This window comes from Corvus brachyrhynchos, unplaced genomic scaffold, assembly GCF_000691975.1.
Source record: "Corvus brachyrhynchos isolate BGI_N302 unplaced genomic scaffold, ASM69197v1 scaffold146, whole genome shotgun sequence".
NCBI lineage: Eukaryota > Metazoa > Chordata > Aves > Passeriformes > Corvidae > Corvus > Corvus brachyrhynchos.
This window is the reverse complement of record NW_008238960.1, coordinates 1672976-1699862: the sequence shown is the minus strand read 5'-3', so window position 1 is coordinate 1699862 and position 26887 is coordinate 1672976. Positions and strand designations below refer to the sequence as shown.

Below are 26887 nucleotides of genomic sequence, written 5' to 3'. Positions count from 1 at the left end.
TGTAATTCAGTTCCATAAACCTGCAGTATTAACATGATACCAAATATTTCAGTTTGCTCAAAGGTTCGGTTGCATGAAGGATAAAATATTTTGCTAAAGGAAAGACAGAAAATGTTACTGGAATCAAATTAACTGTTTTTTGGTAATTACTTCTGTATAAGTCCAGTGGAGTGGACTAAATAAGTAAAGTTTATTTCAGTTTTATGAACTTAAGTAGACCAGTCCTCCCCCTTAATTATTGCTCCATTCTGAAATGAATAAAACCTGTAAAAGGTTCTTAGTGCTTCAGAAAATGTTTTCAAGGTTTCATTGGTGCTCTTGCAGCTAAACCTGTAATTAAGATGTTTGAAAATTGATATCAGAAAAAGCACGGACAGGTGACTTTTTTAACTAAATGGCCACTTTATATATTTTTGTGTTTTCTTTGCTTTTCCCACCTTTGAATCTGCTGGTTAAAAGAATGAGAAAGATATTGGTTAAGCAGTGTACCATACTGTATGCAAGATTTGGTAGGTTTGACATTAATCAAGTCAGGTTTGTAGAGAAACATATTTGTGCAGACCATTGCTTGAGTACAGTGAATTAAGGCAAGATGCTTGCTAAACCTGAATTTACTTGTTTTGATTCATAGTTATATTATCTTATCCTAATGTGGTTACCTGGATTGCTGAGCAGTCAAGACTTTGAATCATAGGAATTAGGAAACTTATGAAAGAAGAAACACTTACAGATTCCAAAGTTGCTCTTTGTGGTTTTAGTGTCAAAGATTAAGGTAGATAGGTAAGGATGTGTCTCTTTATTTAGCCTTTAACCACAGATTAGTAATCTATTATTCCTAGGGACTAGGGAGGGTTTAACAGATTATTGAAGAAAGTCATGGGGGTTTGGATAAATGCAGCTGACTATATAGTATAATCTATATAATTTTTTTTATAAATGATAGAAAGCTACTAATCATTTTTGTTAGGCAAACCTTGTTTTTATCAACCTGCAACTGAAAGATGTATTATTTGAATTTTAGTATTTTTAAATATTTACTGTTAAATACCTTTTACAGCTAAGTGTAGGATACAATTAATGGAAAAATACATCATATACTAGTATTCAAGGCTTAATAAATTAAGTTCAGAGTATGTATTAAGAATAGGAAAGAAAATTTTTATGTTTGTGGTGCAAATTAAAACCCAAGCCCATCTCAACATGCATACCATGAAATTTCATTGTAGTCAATGTAGTGTTTGGCAGTGCAGAACCAGGCTGATTACTGAAATATAATTACCTTTGTGGAGGAATTTGGTTGCAGGGGGAAGTCTGTCCTAACACTGTGCCTTAGTACTTCAATAGTATTAAAGTAGGGCACTTAAAGGCTATTCATGAGCAATTATTTCTCCTGCACTTTAAAGTGTAATTGAATAAAAATGGCTGCACGAGACTATGTTGAGAAATCTTTGCCATTTTGTAACATTTAATTATCAAATTTTTCATTTCAGTATTCTAGCATTTTAAAAGTTCTCATTTTCAAAGTAATATACATTTTATAGTGTTAAAAGAATTGTTCTATTACTACAATAATAGCTTCAGAATATAACCTTTCCTAAAAGTTAAGCATCTAGGGCAGCAACAGCAATATTGTTGTTCAGGTTGTACTTCAGTAACCATAAAAGTTCTTGTCGTTTTCAACTTTTTAATTAAATTAAGATTTTTCTCATAAGGTAATTAATTATACCTTGTGGTCTAAAATGTGAAGTGTAGACTTTGAGTCATTCCCTCATTCAGAAATGAAGTATTTTAAAAACTTGTCAGCTTTTTTACCATGCAAGTAGACAATTGATGATATAAGCCATTACTTTATTGAGAACCATTAGCTATTTAAAACTCTGTGCATAAATTAAGAGGAGCTAAATGGATTTGCGGTTGTTGCCATTAGTAGCATTTTAAATTATACAGGCAATTATTGTGTTCATTTTCATTATCGTAGAGCAGCCCCCTTGCAAAACTATTGTGGTTTTCTTAGACATTATGTACAAATTTTCCCTTGGAGATTAAAATTTCCAGTGGTGTATTTAATTTTGTTAAGTTGTTTCAAATAGAACAAATATTATGACAAGTAGAAGAAAATTTGTTTTACTAATATAGGAAATAACAATAAATGTAGAAAATTACTCCAATTCTTAATTCTTCTATTCATCTATTTCTATTACTATTTTCCAAAGAAAAGGAATAGCTTTCGTAAGATGGCATATTTTACAAATGCTTTGATACAATCACAGTATAGTTAAAATGAAGTTTATCCACTTTTCCAATATTTAGATGAATTTTAGAGAATGTTAGTGAATTTCTACATGAAATTTATCTGGATAGTTCAACAGTGTTTCATTAGTCGACTGCAGAAATTGTTTAAGTGGAAAGCACAGAATTAAACTAATTAAGTATCTTTTAGTACATTGGAGTAACTAAATTTTGGGAAATGGAGAATGCATTTCTATTAAAACTTTGTGTGCCTTCTTAAGTAGGATTTTGCAATTGCCTTCACTTTCTATAGTAGAAAAATAATATCAAAATTTACTCTGGCCAATAGCATGATCTGTATTAAAAACAGTGGCATTATCAGTAGCAAAGCATCAACTTTTTCATTGTTATGATACCTCTCTAAACACATTTTTGTTGGATTCCAAACTTAAATTCACATCTGTCTTCATCAATTAGAAAGGTATTAATGCTTTGAGTTAGCTACATATCAGTGTGCAGTGGACTAAATTTAATGTTTCTGTCCAAAAAGTGGCATTCTTTCCAAAGAAGCTCTTTATTCATTTCTGTTCTGGGGTGGGGTGGGGTTCTTATAGGGGTGGAGAGGGGAGAGATAGGCTTTCACTACCATGATGCAGGGGAAAAAAAAAGTGTGAGGTAGTACTTATGCATATTGCAAGACAGTGATTCTTTATTTTATTACAAAAAAAGACCAACTCTAGAAGGCCAGATTAAATCATTCCTTTCACTTTTTAATGGGATTTGGATGAATAGAGTAAAATATGCACTTTGCATTCATTGATAGCATCTTTAGGTTGAGGTAATTGAGTCTTTTTTCCCTGACTGAATGAATAATGACTTCATCTGATCCTCAGCGAGGCCTGAAACTTAGGCTGCCTTTGTCAACGCAAAAAGATCTGGGCTTTGAAACATGCTCTACTTCCCTGGCTTCATTTTTCTTCATTTTAATCCAAAAACCTATTTTTCTCAATAATTCAAGCATAAACTATGTAGTAGTTGAAGCAGCGGAAATTGCAAGATATTTGTCCTCGTTGTGCTGCTTTTTAAATGCAGCTGATAAATCAGCCGCTGTGGTCTTCAGCTGCCTGGTTCTCTAGGGAAGGGACAGCCCATGTGTAAGCAAGATTGCTGGAATTTTTAAGAACTATATTTAAAGTGCTTCTTTTGCAGAATGTTTGTTATCTAAGGAAGTGTTATGTTTTACTGGTCTTACTGGCAAGACTTGGAGATAAAAGGGGCATCCGTGATGGGGCCTAGGAAACTCTTCCTGACATAATTTTCCCACATATTTTACTGACTACTAGAGCATCCCAAAAAGTGGAGTAAAAATACCCTAGCTTACATCATACATTATTGAGATGGTGAGAGTCTTAGTTACATAGCTTAAATATATTTTTTTCATGAGAAACAGTGGGTGAAAGATAGCCTCTCCTAATGTTTTACTTAAAATGTTTCTAAATCAAATACCTTTTCAGTCGTGTAGTTGAAGCTCTGTTTTACTACATTGGTTTGAAAATGGATATTCCACTTGATTGTTGTTTTTATTATTATATTGGATAAGTGAAAGCTTCATGCAATTAAAAATAATTTCTGTGACATTGGTTCAGATTTACGGAGTGGGGTGAGAGCACAGTGACAAGTCACAGTGCACTTGTCACATGAGTGAGAAGTCACAGGCTCTGTCCCATGTGCTTGCTCGTTCTTGAATCTAACAGGGTTTTGATATTCTAGCAGTCAATGAGCTCCCTACAAATATAATACCCAGTGCCAGTATTTTTGCTGCATGCATGAAAGAAGAAAATTGTCCTTGCTTGTGTGTTCTTCTGTAATTGTCTTTCCTCCTTGCCCTTCTGTGTTCCTGTCCTGGAACAAGGAATGGAGGAGGGATGTGTCAGACTTTAAGGTGTTCAAAAGGCTTGGCTGGGACAGTTCACATTGGTTCTGGGAATTATTATTGCCGCAAAACCAGGGAACATGTTTTATGTGCAAGCATAGGAATAACAATGCAGTTATCAAAGTTCAGTTAATTATTACAAGTGCGTGGATTTTTAGTACCTAGGAATAACCAAAGCAAATAATTGCTAATTGTTTGCACTGCAGAAGCATAATTTTAAGAAATACTCCTGAGTAACTTGATTTATTCTTCTTCCTCCAGGTTGGCTTACTGGACCTGGAGCTGAATCAACTGACCAAAGCCCTGTTTTTGGCTTTAGTTGCACTATCAGTTGTTATGGTAACTTTACAAGGATTTGTAGGCCCTTGGTATCGCAACCTTTTCCGGTTCCTCCTCCTGTTTTCCTATATCATCCCAATCAGGTATGTATATGAATGAAAGCAAAATACAGTTGTCTAATTTCACTGAATGTGGCTTTCTTGAAATTTATACTTGCTTCTCATTGCAAAGGAAATTGATCTTATCAGGAAGCTGAAGGACAAGGTGCCAACAAATCTGCTGATTCTTGAAGGATCACTGTACAGAAAACAATACTGTTGTATTTTTTTGGTATAACGTTCATCTTGCTGGAGTAATCAGGATATCTAATCCTTTGCTAGCATAAATGTATTAATAAGGATACAATGTTGGTATATTTGAGAAAGTGGTTTCAGGAAGCATGCAGTTGAATGAACTGCTAGAGGCATTATGGAATTTTATTTTTAATGCCTTAAATACTAAAAATGTTGCATTTCTCTAGTTAAAATACAGACTTTTTACCCCAATAATGATTAATTTAAATTGAATGGCTGAATAATGTAGGTGTGCTTTTACAGTGAGAGGAGTTTTAACATGTGTAACCAAGTAGAGACTTGCCCTGAATTAATTAATTCATTAAGCATGAGTACTGTATATTCAAATTGCAGATAAACTGGAACACGAAATAATATCCATGTGTGTAATCAAGTCGTCTGTGGACACAGAAGTGAGAACACTGACTCTGAAATTAATTCTTTTCTTTGCATGGGTATTGCCTTTGCAAAGTGGAAATGCTGTTTCTTGTTAAAATATCCAGTGTTTAGATTAAGGTAATTGTTAATTTTAGATGCTCTCTAGAACTGTTCAGTTTGAGATACGTCATTCAGTAAGCCCAGTGATCAGCCAGAGTTAGCAGCATCTAAACTGTAGCTAAATTTAAGACCTGTCCCCTCAGGCACACACACAATATTTAAGTTCACAAAGTAAAGGAAAGAAAAATAACAGGAGGATTTCATTAGGCCTTTTAATCTAAGATTACATTACTTATGTGTTACTGTGTTTTTTAAGTATATGTCTGTGTGAAGGAAATTGTATCATATTTGACCGATGGGATACACAGGAAGCCTCTGTCTTAACATTTTATGACTTAAAGGACTTTGTTTTTAGAGTACTTTTGTGTTACAAGAGAAACTGATTCTGTGAGAAGTTGAAGGTTCTGTCAAATCTGCTGGAACCACAATTTTGGAGTATCTTTCTAAACACTGTCATTGTTGTAACTCCTTTACTGCTTGTATGATGCTGTTTAGTCATGTTGCCATCCCCCCATACACACACAGTTACTGAGTATTAATTTATCCATATGAAGAGACAAAAAGGGCTCCATTCAGTGGTTAAGTCTATGTGTTACTGAGAGATCCACTTTAAAACTCCCAGGGGAGGGGGAAAATGAGCTAAGGATATAAAAGATCACTTCTAACTAAAGGATAACTTTTAACCATTTTATTATTTTTGTTACTGGATGCAAGAGGACTAAGACCATACAGGTGTTGTAAGTAAATTTGGTTCTATATTGGAAGTTCAACATAGGCCATTGAAAAAACATGTTCACTAAGCAGCTAATTTTCAATGTAAGAGTTGTTTAGTGGACTTGTGGAATAGCTTTTCTCCAAAAATAATTTCTAGCATGCATCTAATCCAATTTTTCCATTGTTTGTGGGAGATGATATACAAACTAAAAGTATTAAAAGATATGATTAGTTTAATTCATCAGACAGGAATCTGTCAGAGAATGCTTTCCTCCCTAGAGTTTTATCTGTTTCTCTACCAAATTTTCTTTAACCTGGATCTTCGTAAATATAGGGTTGCTTCCCAAACTGTCAGCAAAATGAACAACTCAGTCATGAGTGTTTGAACTCATGAACTCAGCTGTTCTCTGTTGTTCTGACACTTCTCTTCCTCTCTTCAGTATGTTAAGCATGGAAATGACTTAATTTTGAGGCTGTATTTTGAGTGTAAACTCTCAAAGATGAAAATTGGAAAGCAAATGACATTGAAGCACCAGGTGGTGTGTCCTCTCATAATTTTTAAAATACCTATATGGGGGAAATAATGAACTTACAGACGTAAAGGAAACATCGGAGATTAGGATTCACTGGTAGAGGCAAAGCATATCTGAACTCAGTCATGCATGAAATGTGTTGATTGATAGTTTTAGAGAATTCAAGAAGTTTCTAATTGTGGAGCTTTTTTGCAGTTCTGTTTGGCTTTTGGTTTGCAGAGCAAGGGAACTTCCAGGTATGCAATAAAAATAATTTTTCGTGGCTAGACATGTTTGGTGAAAATCATCAGGAAGGTGATGATAGAGTTAGTAGAGCTTAACTGATCTCTGTGCAGGCTGTCCTATAATTAATAGGAAGAGGAACTTTTCAGGTGCTTCAGAAATAAGCTGGTTCCTTGTGATTCAGCTGCCTCCTAAATACTCCTTCAGATCAGTGTTGCTTTACTTTGTCCAGGGTATTACCATGGGGCATGTAAGACTTCAGAAGTATAGACATAAAGCAACTGTAAAAAAAACAACAGCACAAGAAAACAAAAGCCATCCTAACAAGCAACCCTCATGTCCAAAAAAATCAGCCCCCAACATTGCACACATTCTGTGGTGTACAAGGAATCCAGAAAAATGGAGAAAAAGTAGTAATAAACAGACATTGAAAGCTTAGCCCATCTTTAAACTGTTTGTAAGTTAGAATCATTATGCACAAAATGTTTTGAACAGCCCCACACCCCCAGAAACCTTTGGCCCTTAAAAGTGATTCTGTCATTGATGTTTTCTTTTCCCATATGGAGAAACCATAGCCCAGGAAGCCTCCATAGGCAATCTGCTGCCCTAAAAAGTAAAGCTATTTTAATTTCCTAAGATTTATCACAGAAGGAGGATATAAAGCAAGTCCTTGACAGACTGTCCAAAACAAAATGAATCTCTCTAAGATTATCTTCGCTCATTATCTGAGTTTTATCATGTTCCTCAGAATTTTTAGGCTTTTTTCTAGTTGGCTTTAGCTAACTAGACTATATCACTTAGTGCAGTTGTCACACAGCCAGCTACCAGGGAGCATGTGTCCTCAGGTATGTCCATGCTGCTGCTCTTTGTGATGCCAGCGTGGAAGTTCTTAGACCTGTGATGTGCCTTTACTTTTTTAATAATAAGGTGCTTTTGTTGAACAACGTGTATTTTTTTGGATTGTCTGTTTTTTGAATGACAAGGGTCAGAGCGCAATAACAGTCATGATAATGAAAAGCCAGCATCCTGGGTGGGGGAAGACTTTTTTTTAATTTTAAGTGCAAGAAAATAGAAGAGATTTTAATCAATATGGGATGTGAGATGAAAATTCTGATGTGTGTGTATATGGGCATAGGAAAAATGTTTAGACTGTTAGAAAGCCTTGTCACAAAACAATTCTGTTATTTTCCCTGGCCTTGAGTACTAACATGTCTTTTTATGAGCTCACTTGAGCTATCATAGCAAATGGTTCAGAAAGCCCAGGCCAAAGAAAAGGCTTAGTGACAGTACTGCCCCACAGACTGAATCCTCTAAACCACCAGTGGACTTTGTTCATTCATTGTCCAATCTTCTTCAACACCTCAAAAGACAAAGTGAGTTGCACATTGTGTTGAGATCTTTTGTATGGGGTTTGTTTGGTTGGTTGGTTTTGTTTTGTTTTTTTTTTTAAAAAAAAGTAGCCAGGAAAGTTTTTCAGTATAATTTTCTCCAAACAATGTTTGGTGAAATTGCTGCCTCATGTACAGGCGTGAGTCTTGTAGCTGTACGTGCTTCTGCTTAGCTGTTAAGAAATGTAGAGGATTGACCATAAAATGGTAAGATATTGACTGGGGATCTGTTAAATATGTGTATTACCCAGGCTCTATATTTAGTAGCCGTTTAAAGCTGGATTGACAGGGCTTAATCAGCCATCATTTTAGAAGGATCATTTAGTTTAAGTGTGAAGAGAAGCTGAAATGTCTCTTGTTCTTTCCTTTGGACACCCCAGGGCTCCTAGTCACTGAGCTGTTCTGCCAAAAGAAGCTGTCCCAAATGACTGGAATGAACTGCCTTACACTTAAGTAGCAAAGTTTTGGGGCACTACATGGTTCCTGGCTGGGTTTTTTTTTCTGGGTCTTTAAAATAAGCAGTTAAATCAAATCCTTCAAGTTAACGTCTGTTTTCAGGGGCAGTGAGGAAAACACTGCTAGGAGGTCTTATGTCTGAAATTCATTAATAGCCCCTCAAATCCCAGATCATATGGGTGTGGATTTCTGTGTTTTCCTGAGATCCAGCAAACTCACACCTATGCAGACTGTCTAACAGCACAAGCAGCTATGCTGCTTTCAGTCATGCTATAGTTTCTGCTGTGTTGGTGCTCTAATCTGTATCATGTATAGATGTGAGAGTATCAGTGTATGAAGTCTCACACAGCGAGACAGAATATGTATTAGATACAGATGCAAAAGTTTCAGTGTGGAAGAGCTAAACAGCTGCTTCTGATGTGGCTTAAGCAAGTGGTTTAATACACATTTAGTGTATTGTGCCTTAATACCATATCATGATATATAATGTAATCTCTGTAGAGACTGAAAAACGTTATGTGATGCTTCATGACATTTTGCTAACTAATTTTGCAGCAAAAGTTATGGTGTGTCTCTCTTGTGCTAAGTCTGTCTTACACTGTCCAGCATGGTGCCGTACTGCTGCTAGCTTTGTGCTTCTCTTAAAATGCCTGATATTCGTGCTACATAGAAAAAGCACAGAATCATAAAATTATTTCGATTGGAGAAGCCTTTTAAGATCATCAAGTCCAACTATTAACCCAGCACTGCTAAGTCCACCACTAAAACATTTGCCTAAGTGCTACATTTGTGGGTCTTATTTTTACCTCCAGGGATGCAGACTCTACCACTTCGTTAGGCAGCTAGTTCCAATGCTTGACAACAATTTTGGTGAGGAAATTTTTCCTAATATCTAATCTAGAGCTCCTGTGGTGTGACTTGAAGCTGTTTCCTCTAGTCCTGTCACTTGTTTCTTGGGAGAAGAATCCACTCCCCACCTGGCTACACCCTCCTTTCAGGCTGTTCTAGAGAGTGGTAAGATCTCCCCTGAGCCTCCTTTTCTCCAGACTAAACACCCCCAGCTCCCTCAGCCACTCCTCATCGGACTTGTGCTCCAGACCCTTCCCCAGCTTTGTTGCCCTTCTCTGGACACACTCCATCACCTCAATGTTGATCTTGTAGTGAGGGGCCCAGAACTGGACACAGCACTCGAGGTGTGGCCTCACCAGCGCCAGGTACAGGGTTGATCACTGCCCTGGTCTTGCTGGCCACACTACTGCTGATACAGGCCAGGATACCACTGGCCTTCTTGGCCACCTGGGCACTGCTGGCTCATGTTCAACAGCAGCCAATCAGCACCCCCAGGGCTTTTTTGCTGGGCCACTTTCCAGCCACTCTGTCCCCACCCTGTGGAGCTGCCTGGGGTGGTTGTTACCCAAGGGCAGGACCTGGCACTTTGCCTTGCCAACTCCCATACAATTGGCTTACCCCTCTGTAGGTCCTTCCTTCCCTCCAGTGGATCAACACTCCCACCCAACTTGGTGTCCTCCCCAAACTTACTCAGGGGGCACTCGATCCCCTTGTCCAGATCATTATTACAAATACTATAAAACAGGACTGGCTGCAATACTGAGAACAATCAGTCTAATGAAGAATTTTTTAAACTGATCTATTGCAGTAAAACTTCCTCCTTTCAAATCTTCCAACATTGCCTATTTGCTCCTAGTTTTTTTTCTGGTTTTAAACCTATGGTATTACAGCAAGTTATGCTGAATTTGTGTAGAATATAGGGGAAAAAAGCATGTTTTAAATATTATTTGTATTATACCTCTAATGTCAATATTGTCACCTTTGTATAAGAGGCCTAATGAAAGACAGCATCTGACCCGGTAAATGTGATAATAACAAAGAAACATTTTTAATAGGAAGCAGTTATTGCTGCTGTGACCTGCATATGCTACATCCCTTATGCAAAGGTACTTGTTTGACATGTGTTTTATTTGTATTTTTCATTCTTCTGTGTTTTAAGCCTGTAAGAAATTAATAGATTAATTTTTTCATTAATTATTCCCTAGATTTCCTCCTGGATTTTTAAGTGCTATCTGTGTTACAACATGCAGTTATCTGTATCTGGGTTGCATTTGGCCCTTGAAAAACTTCATGTGCCACAGTCGCTATAGCAATACAGGGTTGATATATGCCACAAATACTTAATCATAATGTGTGGGGTTGAGTTCTCTTTTAAAGTCACATTTGCTGCCAGGGTTTTATGCAAAGTGCTGTGTACACCTTCCTTAATTTTCTTTTATATGCTCACATAATAGACAAAATTTAGAAAAATTAGTGCAACAGAAGTAGTGAGACCAATTACGAAGCAAACAGGAGCACAGTTCTGAGGCTGTTCTTGGGAGTGTCAGACAGATAGCAGAAAAAACTAAATAAAAATATATATATAGTGGACAAAACACAAGGGAATATTATATTCCAGTTTCCTCATCAAATAAAATATAAGAGATGGGGAAATTAAAGGGATGACCTATAGGTTGATTTTTATCTGCTTAGATCTTTATATAATATTGTGCTTAAATGAAGTAACTTCTGTTTTGTTCAATTTTTATTTGTTTAGTGCCAGTTAATACCAGTTACTGGGCTCCAAAAAATCACTTTCTGTGAAGATTAACTTTCCAGGCATGTTGAAGTTAAAATATTTTTGGTTGTTTCTTGACCAGTAATTTTTAAATTATTCCTTTTTTTTTCTAGAGTGTGAATAATGCATGTATCTGTGTATATTTTATGGCTGTTTCAAGAAAGTAGGGATGTGTTAAGAAGGTTGGGGGTAGCCGTGGGGCATTTGGTACAGTTTTGGATAATAATGGGACCTAAATATCACCTTCAGTATCATTTTCACATAGAAGGAAGTCCTGAAAATAAAAAAAGACTGTATTTCTTTGTTTATTTTAAAAAGTAGATACCACTATGGGTATTCATACTGTATTTGGAGTTGTGGCAGGGTTTTTTTGTTACAAAACTCTTACATATACAGAACTGCTCAGGAAGTTAGAAAAAAACCTAGCATTAATTTTGATTCAAAATCATACTTGAATTTTATTTGGCATGATACCACTTTGTTCACAAAATTGTCCTTGCTAACTTCATTAGGTCTTGATTGCTTTTCACCAAGTCATGAATGGTAGAATGTTTCTGGAGTTTTTAAATGTATTTGTCAAATTTCCTCAGTGGAGGCCCTTGCTTATTGGCAAATTTGTCCTTTTGAAAAAAAACCAAAATCAGACACCTTTAGAAGGGGACCTAATATCATTACAATTGATGAAAAAAATGAAATTTAGTAGTCCTGTAAATAGGAGTGTTTAATCTAAAATGCTGGTGGTGTTTTTGAGGGAATCAGTGCAGAACTATTTGGTTTTAAAAGCAGAGTGGATTCTGAAACGTGTTATTTCTTTGTTCTGAAGCTGAGTTGCAGAGAATGCCACCCTGGCTCTTGAAGGAATAAATCCCCAGGTTGAATAAAAATTGCCTTAGGATTGCCTGCTCTAGGGTAACTAGTGCTGAGGTGGGGAGACAAGAAACAATTTATTACTGTGTTTGCTAAAGATGCTCATTCTCTGCAACAGCCTTCAAGTTGCTGTATTAACGTACTGTGCCTAAATATTGCATGTTAATTGGTTTGCTAAAAATTAGTGTTACTAATGCAACAGTTGCTAATGTTACATTGGATGCTGTTTTGTGTGTTTTCATGAATAACTGATGTGTTTGAAGGTTGTTTAATTGGATTAAATTGAGAAGAATTTGCAAACTAGTGAATTTAAAATGTTTTGATTATATAATGCGGTTTCCTAAAGTCTGCGAAGAAATTATGAGAAATGATAGCTAATATTATCAGGCACTGAAAGTAGCTTTATTTTGAGTAGGGCTAGTGTCTCCTTGTTTTAATATGTAAAAATTCTTGGACTTTTCAGTCAAGTATTTTTATCCATTGCTGTGAAGCTCTGTTGGAGAGGTTTATAGTTTCAAAAGCAAACTCACTATTAATAGGCCATCATCATTTTTAGTATTGCATCAGTTACCATAATGTACTAAGCAATTGCTACAATGATTTCGAAGACAAAGATTTCCTCTAAGACAAAAAGCACCAAGTGAAGGAAGTCAGAGAAGGATACAGTGTACAAATTTTAGAATTAATAATAAAAAATTAATCTATAGCACTCATTTTTATTCCTGTTTAATTCTTTATTCGTCTTAACAATTCAAGCATGTACCCAGTATCTTTCTGTGTGCCAGAAGCTGTCTCGTATTGTCCTAGTCATTGGGGAGACATTATTTCTCTATAGACCAGCAGTGCCAGCATTCTATTAGGTTCATCAGCATAAAGGGGGTACATTCTGTTCCACTTAAAAGTGCATGCTGGAAAGCTAGAGTAATTCCTAAAATGCCTTAATGCTTTGAAATATGGATTTCTCTTCCCTGCTCAGTAAGAGAAGTTGGAGTCTTGTTTTTGTTTTCTTTTTTCTTACCTTTAAATTGTATTCAAGTATATGATAGTTAAATGCATAGAGTGTTTAGAACATCAAAACCAAGTGATACACATGTTTATAAAAGGTGCAAGTGAAGATATGCACTGCACTTCATCTTTGAGAGACTTTTCTGATTTAATCTTACTGAAGCACAGTTTTTCCTATCTGAACAACTTTGTAGATCTCCATTGGCAGAGCAGCTGTGTGAATGTCTGAGACTGCACTGCTTAAATAGAGTGTCCATCTCAGAATTCCTGTCTTGGTAGTCTAGGCACAAAAAAAACTATAGCCTAAATGCCTCTTTGAAGTGGGGTGGTGAGCAGCTTTCATCGTTCAGTTAATCCACTTGCTCCTGGCTAGAGCAAATGTCCATCTGTTTTTAAATAAAGTGTGCTCGTGTTTCCCTTGTCAAGCTGTACAGCATCCTTTGTCCATGACTGGTAAACTAGCAGGTTCGCATCCCTAAGAGGAGTAAATCTTTTGCTGTTCCTTTGGTTTCAGTGTGAGGTGTGTTGCTTTGGGTTTCATATTTGCTCTGAAAGTTAACAGACAAGCATAATAATACAGTTTGCACAGTACCGACTCTGGATTGAGTAAGATAGGGTAGAACTGTAGTTAACCACTGTAAGGCAAGTGTATTCCAGTATTTTTCTCACTATGCTGTAGCATTTTCAGTAAAAAGAATCTGTAGAGTCCTCCTGTTGTCTGTCCTTTTGTTACATGTATGTGCATGTCTGAAGACAGATGAAATTAGGGAAGATATGCAGGACTAATTGGGGCATATCACCAGAGAGAACGGCAATTTTCAGATGATGATGATTTTGGTGGGAAAATAACAGGTAATTAAATCATAAAATACCATCTTAAATGGTCAAGAATCTTGTATCTAAAAGGTATGTTTCTTTTTACGCTGCAACATGTGTTGTCTTCTGCTGTACAAATTCAGGAGGCAGGGGATGTAGAATAAACTTTTTTTCAGTGTGTGTTGAAATTTCAGATGCTCTCACAATCCCAGTTAAATGCATCTCTTCTTCATGGAATAGTGCAGATTGTGACTCACTGTTCCCTCCGCTGTTACCTCAGGTAATTCACAATCTGTTGCTGTGATTCCAAGATGACAGATGAAAACTCCTAGTAGCTGCTCATTTTGTTATGCTGTAAAGTTAGGACTGTTACAAAAAGGTCTGAAGTGCGTTTGCAGTATTTTAACCTTGATAGGTACCTTTGAACAGTTTTAAGAGTTACATTACCATAAACCTGTTACTTAACTTGGGGCTCTTGAGTTGGCAAATCAGCTACAAATAGTTCACAGAATCACAGAATATGCTGAATTGGAAGGGACTCACAAGGATCGAGTCCAACTTCTGGTCCTGCGAAGGGCCATCCCCAAGAGTCACACCATGTGCCTGAGAGTGTTGTCCAAACACTCCTTGAACTCTGTCATGCTCAGTGCTGCGACAACTTCCTTGGGGAGCCTGTTCCAGTACTCAACTGTCCTCTGGGCAAAAAACCTTTCTTCTAATATCCAACCTAACCCTCCCCTGACATAACTTCAGGCCATTTCCTCAGGTCCTGTCACTGGTCACCACAGAGAAGAGATCAGTATCTGCCCCTCCTCTTCTCCTCATGAGCAAGTTGTAGACTGCAATGAGGTTTCTCCTAAGTCTCCTCCAGGCTGAACACACCAAGTGACCTCAGTAGTTCATGTAGCTACTGTCCTACCCATTTTTTCAGTATTTCTGTTACAGCAGAGTCAAGAGAAATTAACACATGCCTATTTATTAGCCACTGCTCCTCTGACATGATAGCAGGAACATGGTGAATAGCTAAAGGAAAGTAGCATTTTAATGGTTTAGAACAAGGTGGATAGAGTTTTGTGTTGAAGCATTTTATTATGGGGAAGAGCAATGTGACTAAATGAGTGAAGACTTTTTTATTGTAACATAGGAATACAAGGTGCATCTTAGTTCTTATATGATGTGGGCATGGAAATATTAAAAAATGAATGTACAGAATGAACTGGAAAAACATACTTTTGATTTTGGACTTCTATGTATAATCAGTAAAACTTGCTGCAAATTGCATATTTTATAGCAGAGAGCTACCCAAAGATTACTTCATGCCAACATGCTATCACATGAGGGTGCATTTTGCTGCTTGAGCACTTTTCTCTTTTTGCAATGGACCCTCTGTAGCAACATTTTGAGAAGGACAAAAATATTGTTGATTTGTTGGGAAAGAGAAGCTGACAAATGTAGTTGGACTGTCCTACAGAAAAAATGTTGTTGGTTGTTTTTAAAAAAACCCAAAAAACCAGTGACTTGAAAAGGTACAAAAATATCTAATTTCACTTCATAAAGAAAACATAGGTGATGTTTGGGTTTTTTTAGTGGATAAACACTGTGACTTGAATAGTGATCTGTTCTTGCTATACATTACCCATCTGTATAAGAGCAGTAATGTAATTATGTCGAGTCTTCATGAAGTGTTGCAATCTGTCTCATGCAGAATGCATGATACTGCATTTGTTTGTATTGCAATATCTTCTAAAAGTCTGGGATGAAGCCTGAATTTCTAATGTGATATGTACTCTACAAACACATAAAAAAAGCATTGTTCCAAAGTTTTGGTGCACATAGGTTTAATATCTTTTTTTTTTCAGATATCCTAAAAAGAGCTTCTAGTTTTATTTTTATGGTTATAACTTTCACTTTGCCTAATATTCACACTGATTATGGTATAAATTTCCTTTGCAGTTTACGTGTGAACTTGGACATGGGTAAGGCAGCCTATGGGTGGATGATTATGAAAGATGACAATATTCCTGGAACAGTTGTTCGAACTAGCACCATACCAGAAGAGTTGGGACGATTAGTTTATTTACTAACGGATAAAACAGGTATATCAGGTTACCATTCTGAAATATGATAACTTTTATAAAATTTCTAAAGATAATTCTGTACTTGAATATGCTAATGTAAGAGTAGATTTAGACTACTGATTCTTGTTTCTCAATAAGATTTTACACAGGTTAAGGACTTTTACTTGGTAGGTCAGTACTTAGATGTTAAAGTCAGTATTTGGTAGTACTCTGATTTATTCCAGTGAGAACAGCTCTTCTGTAGTAAGACAACACTGTACAACATGAGTAAGAGTACCATGTGTCTTCCTCTGAAAAGACTCTGGAATAGCACACAGGATGCTGGTTTATTCTGCACTTCATTGCTACTGCAACATTGTATGATAATAAGTTAAGAATGGCCTTTTGAGAGAGCAAGTCATTTCCAAAACAAGTCATGAGATCAGCCTCCAAAATGACATCTGCTGTCCCAGTGAAGTTAGTTGCTCTTTATGCTACCAAGACCAGTTCTGGAGCTGCTGAATGATTTCACCTTCATAACTGTAACCTGTTACTGTATCTCACCTGGTATACTGGAACTCCCAACCCTTACCAGGATAACAAGGTAAGTACTGAGAGTGTGAAGAAGTAATAGCTTGTGTTATGCTTTCTTATTTCTTTCTGAGACTGAATAAATAATTTCTGGTAGATATACCGGGGTGGTTTTATAGAAGCTTAACTTCTGAACTGAAAAAGTTTTTCTTGAAAAGCTTGAAGAATTCTTTTAGTGGTTTTAAGTAAAATATAGTTCAAAATCATGAGAAGCTGCTGGGGAGGGCAGGGGTTGGCCTCTGTTATACTGTTCAGAAAGCATAATACACAATTTATATCTCCTTCTGTTTGAAATAGTTCTGTGTTCCCTCCCATGCTAACACTTCCATTACTGCATATTTGAAATGAAGTGTAAATATAATATATCGTCACATTTTCAAAACACACTTTCCTTTTTTCTTCTATAGGCACATCTGTTATCCTATATACATCGGAATGCTGTTCTTCTATTTTGTAAAAGAAAAGTATATTGCTAATCGTAGTGTGGTAGTGAATGATTCTTTTAACAAGTTTTATTTCAGTTACCTAATGATTTGTATGCTATTTGAAACTGCTTATTGATTTTAATTGCACCCTTCATCATGATAATTTATGTAACTTTGAGTGCTGTCACATTGAAGACTTGAAATACGTAATTTATAGCATATGTTTGGAAAAAGAAGTACTTTCAAAAATAATTCATTTTCAAAACAATGCAGTAGATTTCACTTACAAAGTGAACTCCAAAGTTAGTTACAAAGCAATACTTTCTAAGCAAAACCAATACACACTTTTTAAACTTTGCTGGTAGAGATTCCAGTTACCATACCAAACTGGAAACGCAGTTCAAGTGTTGAGGTATTCTACTTAGAGTTAAACTGCACTGACAATCTTAGGTGCTGCTAAATAAAATACTAACAGTTTGTTTGCACAACTCTACAATGCAGAAATTATATTCTGTCTCTGATGCTTACTACCCTGTTTGAGAGTTAGAGGATTGTTTGAAAAACCAACCAAAAAAACCTGCCACTGTTCTACTTTTAGGAAGACAACCCTTATACTTAACCTAATAGAAGAGTGATTAATACCAAAGTTTTTCTCCTTTAAAAAATCCACAAAAAATTTAGTGATACTGGATTTTTCAAAGCAGAACTGTGGTGTTACATTCATGAATCTTTGAAAGGATACATTTTATTGACTTGTATATACAAGGCGAAACAACCCTGTTATGCATCTAATTGGGGTTTTTGTTTGGTTGGGGTTTTTTTCAACCTACATCATGCCTCTTGCAATCACAGTAGTTCTGTTTAAGAAGCAGCACAGAGTGCATACTTAAAAGGTGCTAAATAGACAAAAGACTTTTACCAGGAATTTGTTTTATAGCGTTTGGATGATAGTTGGTGTTCCCCCTCAAAGGCTTTTCAGAGGACTGAGGTCTGCTGAGCTGTGGTGGAAGGTCTGAATCTGTACAATAATGATGTAAAAATGAACGTAAAGGCCATATTCTAGGGCAGTAGCTTCAAAGTGTTCTGGAAAGAAGCAGAGTCAGCAGTCTCACCCTAGGCATTTTTACCCGAGTGTCAGCTGAGAGCTGATGTAAGTGAAAATAAGCCAGGAGTCCTGGAGACATCACCAGATTCACACCACTGACTGTGCCTTGCAGAGATGGGAAACACTGCTCTGTTTAATAATCTTAAGTGCCCCGCAAATTTTAAACTGTTCTTCATTCTGGACAAACACATCGACAATGTACTTTTTACCCAAGTATGTTGGTAGCTGCTTCCAGTTTCCTTTCCTGAATACATTTGTTCTCATTCTGCATTTTATGGTAAACGTGAAACATACTGTTAGGTAATGAACAAAGTCTGTACTCTTAATCCATGATTGACATTGCATGATTATACGGTTTATAAGAGCTAGTCTCAGCACTTTCTCATTTGAATTTTCATTTCTAGTCATAGAAACCAGTTGATTCTGTTCTGTCCACTTAAGGCCTGGCTGTCAGAGGATAAAGAGGGGAGTCAGTTTTGTAGCCATCTGCCCAAGTGGGTGCTACCAAAAAGCAGCACTAAAAGGCTGATTTAGTTAAATGTAAACAGGTGAAGTTTTTCTCAATACTGAAAAGGAAAGGGAATCCAGAGAACTGTCTGCAAAAATCTTATATTGTGGTCCAAGCTTCACTGGAAATGATTGAGAATTAGTTGTTGAGTCTAAGGAGCATTGCATTACTAACATAATTGCAAGGTAGTCCTTTGTATGATTGTAAATTGGGTTTGTGCTTCATCAATAAGCTTTTTGACAAGAAGCGTCCATCACAGTGGCTCTCTCATTTGCCACAGTATAATAGAAAATGAAGTATCCCAATAATTGCATTATAGTTTCCTTATTGTGGGACAAGAAAGCAATGTGGTATAATTAGGTTTGATTGGAGTGCATGTTTCCGGTAAGATCTGAAATTAATGATGTTGCTATAGTGACACATCTGCGGCCACCAGTGCGTGAAACATAAAGTAATTCATTCGACAAGAGAAGACATCTGTTAACTGCAAGGATGCAGAGCATATTGACACTGACCAGAAATACTAGACGTTATGTGATAAATGAACAAATGATGCTGAAACAGGAGGACAGATAATTTGTACTTAATCTGCTGGGAGAACTTTAATCTTCTCACTGGTTGCATTTGACAATGCCATTGTTTAAAGAACAATGCTGCAGAGAACTCATAAATTTTAAAACTTAACTCAGGGTGCAGCCTATTAAAGCAATACATTAATTCCTTTGTTAGGGAGTTTTTATCTTCATGTAGAACAAAGCCATTACTAAAAACAACAGTAAAACAACAGGTTTTTTAGGACTCACATTTTAATTATAGCAGCCATTACCCAAAATGCCATGTTGTTCGGACTTGAATCTCATATAAGTTTGACAGAAAGGCGTCATCCGTTATGATGGTGGGTAGCAGTTTGCATGAGCATGGTATCTCATCCTCTCCAGGGTACAAAAAACTCTAATGGTGAAAAAAACTAATGATACTTCGCAATATTTAATGAGAGTTCTTGTTGCTTAGGATGTGGGATAGAAAACCTTCTGCTATTCACAACAACTACTGGTGTGTTCAGCTAAAGCAAACATGTAGTCTTCCAAGTGTAGTTACTTACTAAGGCATGCACTTGTATTTGGGTTCTGTAATTAACTTTTTAATGGGTGTTTGGACCAAATGAGGTATGTAACAGATAGCCACATTGAACAGATGAATAGAGCAATGGGATTCTTGAATTTTTTGGAAAAGCCATGTATTAGAGGTTGGTGTATATGGACCTTTTTGTTAAATGTGCCTAATGTAATGTACTATTAGAACAGTGAATTTCAGTAATTGTTTCTGAAAATTCATCTTTTTAGTTATACTTTGAGTCTTTACCTCTTCAATGTAAGCAACTAGAGAGAAAGAGTAATTAAAAAAACGTTGATGGAATAACATCTCCTTCCTTTACTTAGATGGATATATATTTATGCTCTGCCTCTGAGATTTTTAGTACCACTAGGTTTGCAGAGTGATTAGAGCAGACTAGATACAGAACATTTTGATGGAGAGATCCTACAGGGAGATTCCAACTAAGGAATCCTTACTTTTTGTCTTCTGTCGGACTCCCATCCACTGAAAATATCCATTGAGGATGGATGTTGCTCTTGCACTGCTGGATACACAGGTATTGTGCTTGTGGGAGACAGAAGGCACAGAGGAAATAGGTACTGAGTGTCATGGTTTAGGGGTGGTACTCCCTAATTCAGTGCCCCCCATTTACCTGTTACCTCTACTGTGACCTTCTGCCTCGAAAGATTAGGCATAGCTCAGCTCTCTTGGTCTTTGTCCTCATGCTTAATGGGTTGCACTGGGACTTACTTGGTTTGAGATTTTGTGGTGGTTATGTTTATGCAGTATTCATAAATGGAGCAGCTGAGTGAACAGACATACACTATGTATGCTTACCATGAGTTTTTTTCATTTTCTTCTTATATTATAGACCAGATAATATTTTTTCCAGGGTTCACAGAAAAAACTTGTATCTCCAGATTGTTGTCAACAGTCTAATTACTAGACTGATTAGGCCTGATCTCCCTAAAAGTTTCCATAGAAATGTTCAGATTTACACTGACTTTTTATCTGTTTAAGCAACTAGCTCCAACAAAGTACTCATATTATATGAAGAGTTACTCCTCCTCTTAATTTCTCACAAAGTTACTAATTTTTCTGCTGTACATATTTTCTTGCTTTTTCTTGTTTTGGACTTTTTAGATCGCTGGTATTGGTCCAAATTGCCAGCTAGTAATACAGGATCAGAATGATCTGCATCTGCTTCTCAAAAAACAACAAAAAAATCTCTGCTGCTCTGTTGTGAATCACATCTGTTGCCACCCAAGGAATGATGCCTTCAGGACTTTTTCCTTAGAAATTAATTTCCTCTTTGCCTGCTTTACTCTGTGTTTAATGATACAATTGTAGGAATGAAGGGGGAAAAAAAGCTCTTGGCTTCATTAAAGAACACACTAAATTTTTCTCCAGCAATTCTATGCTAACTTTTTTGTCAGGCTATTTTCCTTGTGTGGTACCTGCATTCCAGAGCAAAGTTCAAGAATGTATAATAGTAGTAGTAGATCATATGTTGACTAATGTAATTTCTGGAAGCTTTTCTAAAATAAGCTTTTAAAAATCTAATAACTCTTTATATTAGAAATGTCCTGAAAGTGTGGAATTGATAACTATGTCTTAAAAAAATATTGTTAAAAATAGAAAGTTCCTTCACTGTTCTATAGTACTTACCACCTTGAGCAGACTAAGAGAACTTAGTTTTGTGTTGTTTTTCTTGTTCAAAAAGTGGGCTATATTAGAAAATCTGCCTCTAGATATTGAAATCTTTGCATCTGGGGGCATAAAATACAAGACGTGTTTTTCTGTCATGGAGTATTAGTCTTCAGCTAAAACACTAAAATCTAAGACAGAACTGCTGCTAAAGTTATAACATGACTGATTGGCACTATGTAATATATGGAACTAGTTGTTGGGAATGTTTCTGTCCCATTTTGGCCTTTCATTCGTTAGAGGAACTTAGAAGTAAATTCTTAATTTGCACACGTGATGAAACTGTATTTCCATGTGGATGGCTGAAAAAGGTGTATTTTGCTAAGGTGGGTTTTTTTCAGTAGCTTTTGGGAGGCCTTTCATAACTTCAGCTACCCCTGTTTGTCTAACAACACATCAGGTTTATTATGGCTGTTCTTGAAAGTCTCATGTTAGTCTTGAGAAGCATGAGCAAACTGGAATTGTTGTTTCTTTTCTTTACTTTTGTTGTAGTTATTTGTCATGGGTATTTCCTATTAACATAGCTGATAAAAAGGACTGGGTAAGAGATGTATAAGATGCAGATACTGAATCCGGATTTCCGGAATGTTTATTTCCATGTCTTTGTTGATTCTTTTTCCTCACCTGTTTCTCCTATACCTTCTTCCCTGGCTCCTGTTGATTGCAAGATAGGAAAATCCGTACTTTTCTGTGCAGAAGCTTTTCTTCTCTGCTTGCTGAGAAAGAGGGGGTGGAACACACACATTTTCCAGCTATCTACCTTTCCCTCACCAAGCATGATATGGAGTTGGACTGATTTAGTGCTGTCAGAAGAAATAATCTTTCCATATAATAATCATAGGGCTGATTTTGTTTCCTGCTCAGTTTTCCCAAGCAGCAATTACAGAACTAGTGGGAAGTGGGTTTGACAGTTGCCTGCTGTCTCACCCTTTGACTAGCATTTACTTTCACAACTCCTAGAGTGAGGCTTTTTAATTCAAAGGCTTGGCAAAGTCAAGGGCAGTGAGAAGGTATTAGCACGCCTGGAAAGTTAGGAAGGTGATAAAGACTGGCTTGGAAATTTCTTGCACTGAATATTTTTGCACAGTGTATATGTTTTGGTTTTGCTTTCTTTTGGAAATGGAGATTTTAGTCTCTCATGTTTATTGGTGGAAATTTTCATGTTTCTCATGTGCAAACTGGAGATTGAATTTTTCTAGTCTCAAATCAAAGTAAAAAATGTAATGAAACTTAATAAAAGGTCTCAATAAAAGTACAGCTTCTAAAGGTAGAAAAATGGGTTTATGTGATGACTGTAAAATAAAATAATTTTGTTTTCCCATGTATAAAAATAACCAAAAATTTCCAATTTGCTAATTCTAGAGATCTGGAACTTTGTCTTCCTGGGCTGTTTTCCAGCCTTGGGAATGTTCAGCTTCTCATGTAAATTTTTAATAATATTATGCATATTTTGTAGAGAATTGATGCGTTTCACATAAACCTTATTTTAATTATTTTTTAAAATTCAAATAATATGACTATAGAAAGAAAAATCCTCAACAACATGTAAGGATAAGGAAATGGGAAGTGTCATTATTTAGTGGTAAAGGGGAAATTTGGAATGATCATCTTGTACTGATAAAACAGAAAGTCAGGGTTTGATAGTGCAGGGTGGTGGTCCAACAGTGGAGATGAAGTGTCGCTGTACAGCTATCACCAGGAAGTGGGAGTGGTAGACATCTCAAATGCAAGTATTAAAGACATGAGACTTTTACAGCCCTAATGAATCTTTGAAGATCTCTGATAGTTCTAGCCCTGGTAAGTGCATAAACTGGATGCTAACTGGCCAGACAGCGTTGTTTTGCAGATAATAGTTATAGCATATATCATGCTTTTAGCCTTTTCTCCTCATGTGGCTTACCATGTATTTTGGCATACTGGGATAAAGATGTGAAATAAATAATTTAGATAAATAAAATTATTATGAAATATTTTATTCCACAGTATTTGTTTCCAGTTAATTTTCTTATACTCCATTTTAAAAATATTGTAGAAGCTTCAAGAGTGTCTACTCTGGAACCATGTTCTGCTTATTTTTTTTTTGTTCAGACATGCATTTTAATGACATAATACTGTATGGTTAAATATAGGAATAGCTTTATGCTATTTTTATACTTTCTCTGCCTGAGTAGCCATAGGAAAAAAATTTTAGGAAGGGCCATTATCAAAATAATCTTTTGTGAGCTGACCATGGAAAGCTAGGCAGTAGTGACCCCTTTCTGCCTCACATACCCCATCAGGCAAGGCTGAAGCCCCCACCGTTCAATTAGAGGTTTTCCAAACCAGAGGACGTGACTGGTTGGCAGAGGTGGATGCAGTGTCAGTCTGACTGACACCCTGTCGTTTCTTAAAAATGTGAAGTGAGCACACAAAACACTGATTTTGTTCATTCTGCCTAATTCCGCTTGAAGGCGGTATCTGTCAAATTTGGAAGTAATGTTAGGTCTTAATGACTTCATCTAGACAACACGAAGTGTGCCCAATTGCCCAAATGTCTGCTTTGGTAAATGAAGTGTGGGAAATTTGTATAAATTTTTGGGGTTGTGGGGGGTTTTTTCTTTAGATTTTCTGATACATGGTGCAAACTCTTGCACTGGCTTTTGAGAGTAAGTTCCGTCCACATACTGCAAATTCAATTTTTTGTATATAAAGAAAAGGTTTTGTCTCTTCAAGTTTGCATATATAGTTATTGGCAAAATCAGCTTGCAGGTGGAACTAGTGATTTCTTCCAGAATTACTAACCCTGATCTTTCTCCACAAACGTTCCTTTAATTAACTAAATTGATGCTAACTCGTGATTCATTCCTTCTTTCCAAAGGAAAGATTTTTTGGGGGGATGGGGGAAGGGGGAGGAGGTGTTTGTGGCCATCTCGCAGTATTTTTCACTGCTTTGTGATATACTTCTCCTTTATTACAGGAACACTTACACAGAATGAGATGATATTTAAGCGCCTCCACCTAGGTACTGTGTCCTATGGAACAGACACAATGGATGAAATACAGAGTCATATTATAAACTCTTATTCACAGGTATTTCATGAATCATTTACATTTAGTATCGGAGGGGAGTTTAACAGCATTGAAGCATTGTTGTTAATGATGATGTCTAGAATTTGAGATGCTATGGAAGTTGTCATGTGTAGGTATCTCTTAAAAAATATGATGGAAGGGAAAAATGTGAGACAGTACATAGTTCTCTCCTGATTCCAAAGTTCCTCATAATACCCACTTAAAGGGATTTACTTTTCTGTTCTCCACTAGCAGAAATCTCTATTAACCTGTCTGTGCAGTGCAGTCTTTCTCCTGCCAAATCATCTAAGAGTAAGCTATTCATTACTGAGACTACAAATTACAAGGAAGTGTCCAGAACAACATGAACAGTAATTATATCTTTGAAGATACTCATCAAGAATAGACATCGAAAAGCCACATTAATTGGTATAACCAAATGGTATAACAGTAGTTGTCAAAATAAAACTTACACAGGTATTTTTAAAATTCGTTTTTTTAAAAAATTAAGATGATTTCAAACAGCATAAAACTGGCAAGGGAAAAGTGTGAGAAAATGGAAAACTTCATATTGCTTGAGAACGAAGTGTTCCTGTGATGTATAAGAGTGCGTGGTCTGGAAAGTGTGCAAGGGGATTGTGACTCCCTGTCTCTGTGTGGGTCAGTTGTGGGATGAATGAGGGAGGAAGGTGGAATTCTGCAAGCATTACTTGCATTTCCCATGTATGTAAACTCTTTGGGTGCTTGCTGCAAACAAACTTCCTAAACACCTGATTCTACTCTGAGATTAGGATGAACTTTGTGCTTCATTTTTTATTTCTATTCTTTGAACCAAAAATTAGGAAAATTGACAGAGGAGGAAACAAATGAAAGGTTAACTAGTATTTCCATGTTGTTTGCAGATAATAAAAATTATATAAAAGTTCTTTTCCATAGTTAACTTGGATACACAAAATGACTGCCTGACGCAGTTGTTTGTAGACTGACCTCCTTGTCTATGTCCTCATTTTCTCTTGTAAGAGGACTGTAGGATCAAAAATTGATTGGAATATCTAGCTGTGCTGTGTTGTGAACTATGGCTCCCTTCTTATTTGCTTAAAATAAAAATAAAAATTTAATTTAACACCACACTGGACCCAGTTAATACTTTGTAGCTTTTGGGAGGAGAGACAGGAGGGAAAAGAGTGATGAAATGTGTAAGTTTTAAGTTTGCAACTTAAATTCTTAATTATTTCCTATCTATACAATTCAACAAATCCCCTTCTTGAATTCTTTTCCTTGGACAAATCTATTTCAGCTTAAATTTTAGTAGGTATTGTCATGAATAGTAAGTGAGATACAGTAATCATGCCTTGGAAATGAGATACAGAGCTCTTTCACCTAAAGATCAGCAGTCTGAATTTGGTTCAGGATGTGTTACTGAAATTAACTCCTACTGACTAAGGGTATAAAAATCACCCAAACCTGGTTTTCTTATAATGTGTCATTTGAGTATTCACAGTAACAACTGTAGCATTAAATAATATTAACTGACAGTCTTGAGCTGGCACACCTTGGTCTGAGTTTGACAGCTAAGCACCAGTCTTCTAGGGGAGGTATGCTCACAAATACTGTTTTTATATTTTGCAGTTAAATATGCTATCTGAAAGAATTGCACAATTCCTGGAATTCTTACTACTTACAGCTTTTACTAATTTACTGTAAAATTTAATGAGTGGTAACCATGGTTACAAGTTTTTAGTAACTGTAACATACTTAAAATAAGAAATGTGAGGGAACCTTTTCTTCTCAGTTGTGGGGAAAAGATTACCAAAACGTAGGTCTGCTATTAGTAGATGATGAAAAGAACCTTCTTGGAACGTCCTTTTTGTCAGCTTTATATAGCACTACTTTATGTTTAAATAATGCTTTAATTATGCTTGTGTTAGTAGCAACTCGTTAAAACAGAACAATGATGGAATCTCAGTAACAAACCAAACAACTACTAAACAATTGTTTCAATCTGAAAAAGTATAGTGAGGTTTTTTTATTTAATCTATGATAATAGAAGATGCTGGTTAGCTAGGCAGTGGTTCTTGTGTGACATTGATTTTATCCCTTGTTTGTGTTCTGTTTTATTATTACAGTGGACCTACTAGACTATTGTCATCTTAATGTAACACACAAATCTATTATAACCTGATTATATTTCCCCACTGGAAGCATTTTGTGATAGAGGGCATAATCTTTAATGGAATTTGTGTGAAATTAAATTATACAAGCATCAATAAACATAACATAATTCAGAAGGAGTAAATCAGCTTAATTTATTTGTGACTGTAATGGCATCAACGTTAGCAGAATGCAAATGCAGAGGTTTAAAGCAGTAGCTGAAAAGCAGTGCCAGATGAGCAGAAAGTTAAACCCTTTATTAGACAACACTGTAATTTGATGGGCAGAGTGTTCACGGTTCA

The 26887-nt window shown here is 36.3% G+C and overlaps 1 protein-coding gene across 2 annotated transcripts in view; it reads left to right on the top strand.

The window, feature by feature from the left end:
- The window catches only part of ATP9B (ATPase phospholipid transporting 9B (putative)), a 145915-nt gene that overhangs the window by 91819 nt on the left and 27209 nt on the right, over positions 1-26887 (top strand). For both annotated transcript variants that reach the window (XM_017738617.1, XM_008637125.2), the window contains exons 11-13: positions 4424-4584; positions 15852-15994; positions 24343-24455. In XM_017738617.1, coding sequence (XP_017594106.1) covers positions 4424-4584; positions 15852-15994; positions 24343-24455 — 417 coding nt within the window. The remainder of the gene's footprint in view (positions 1-4423; positions 4585-15851; positions 15995-24342; positions 24456-26887) is intronic.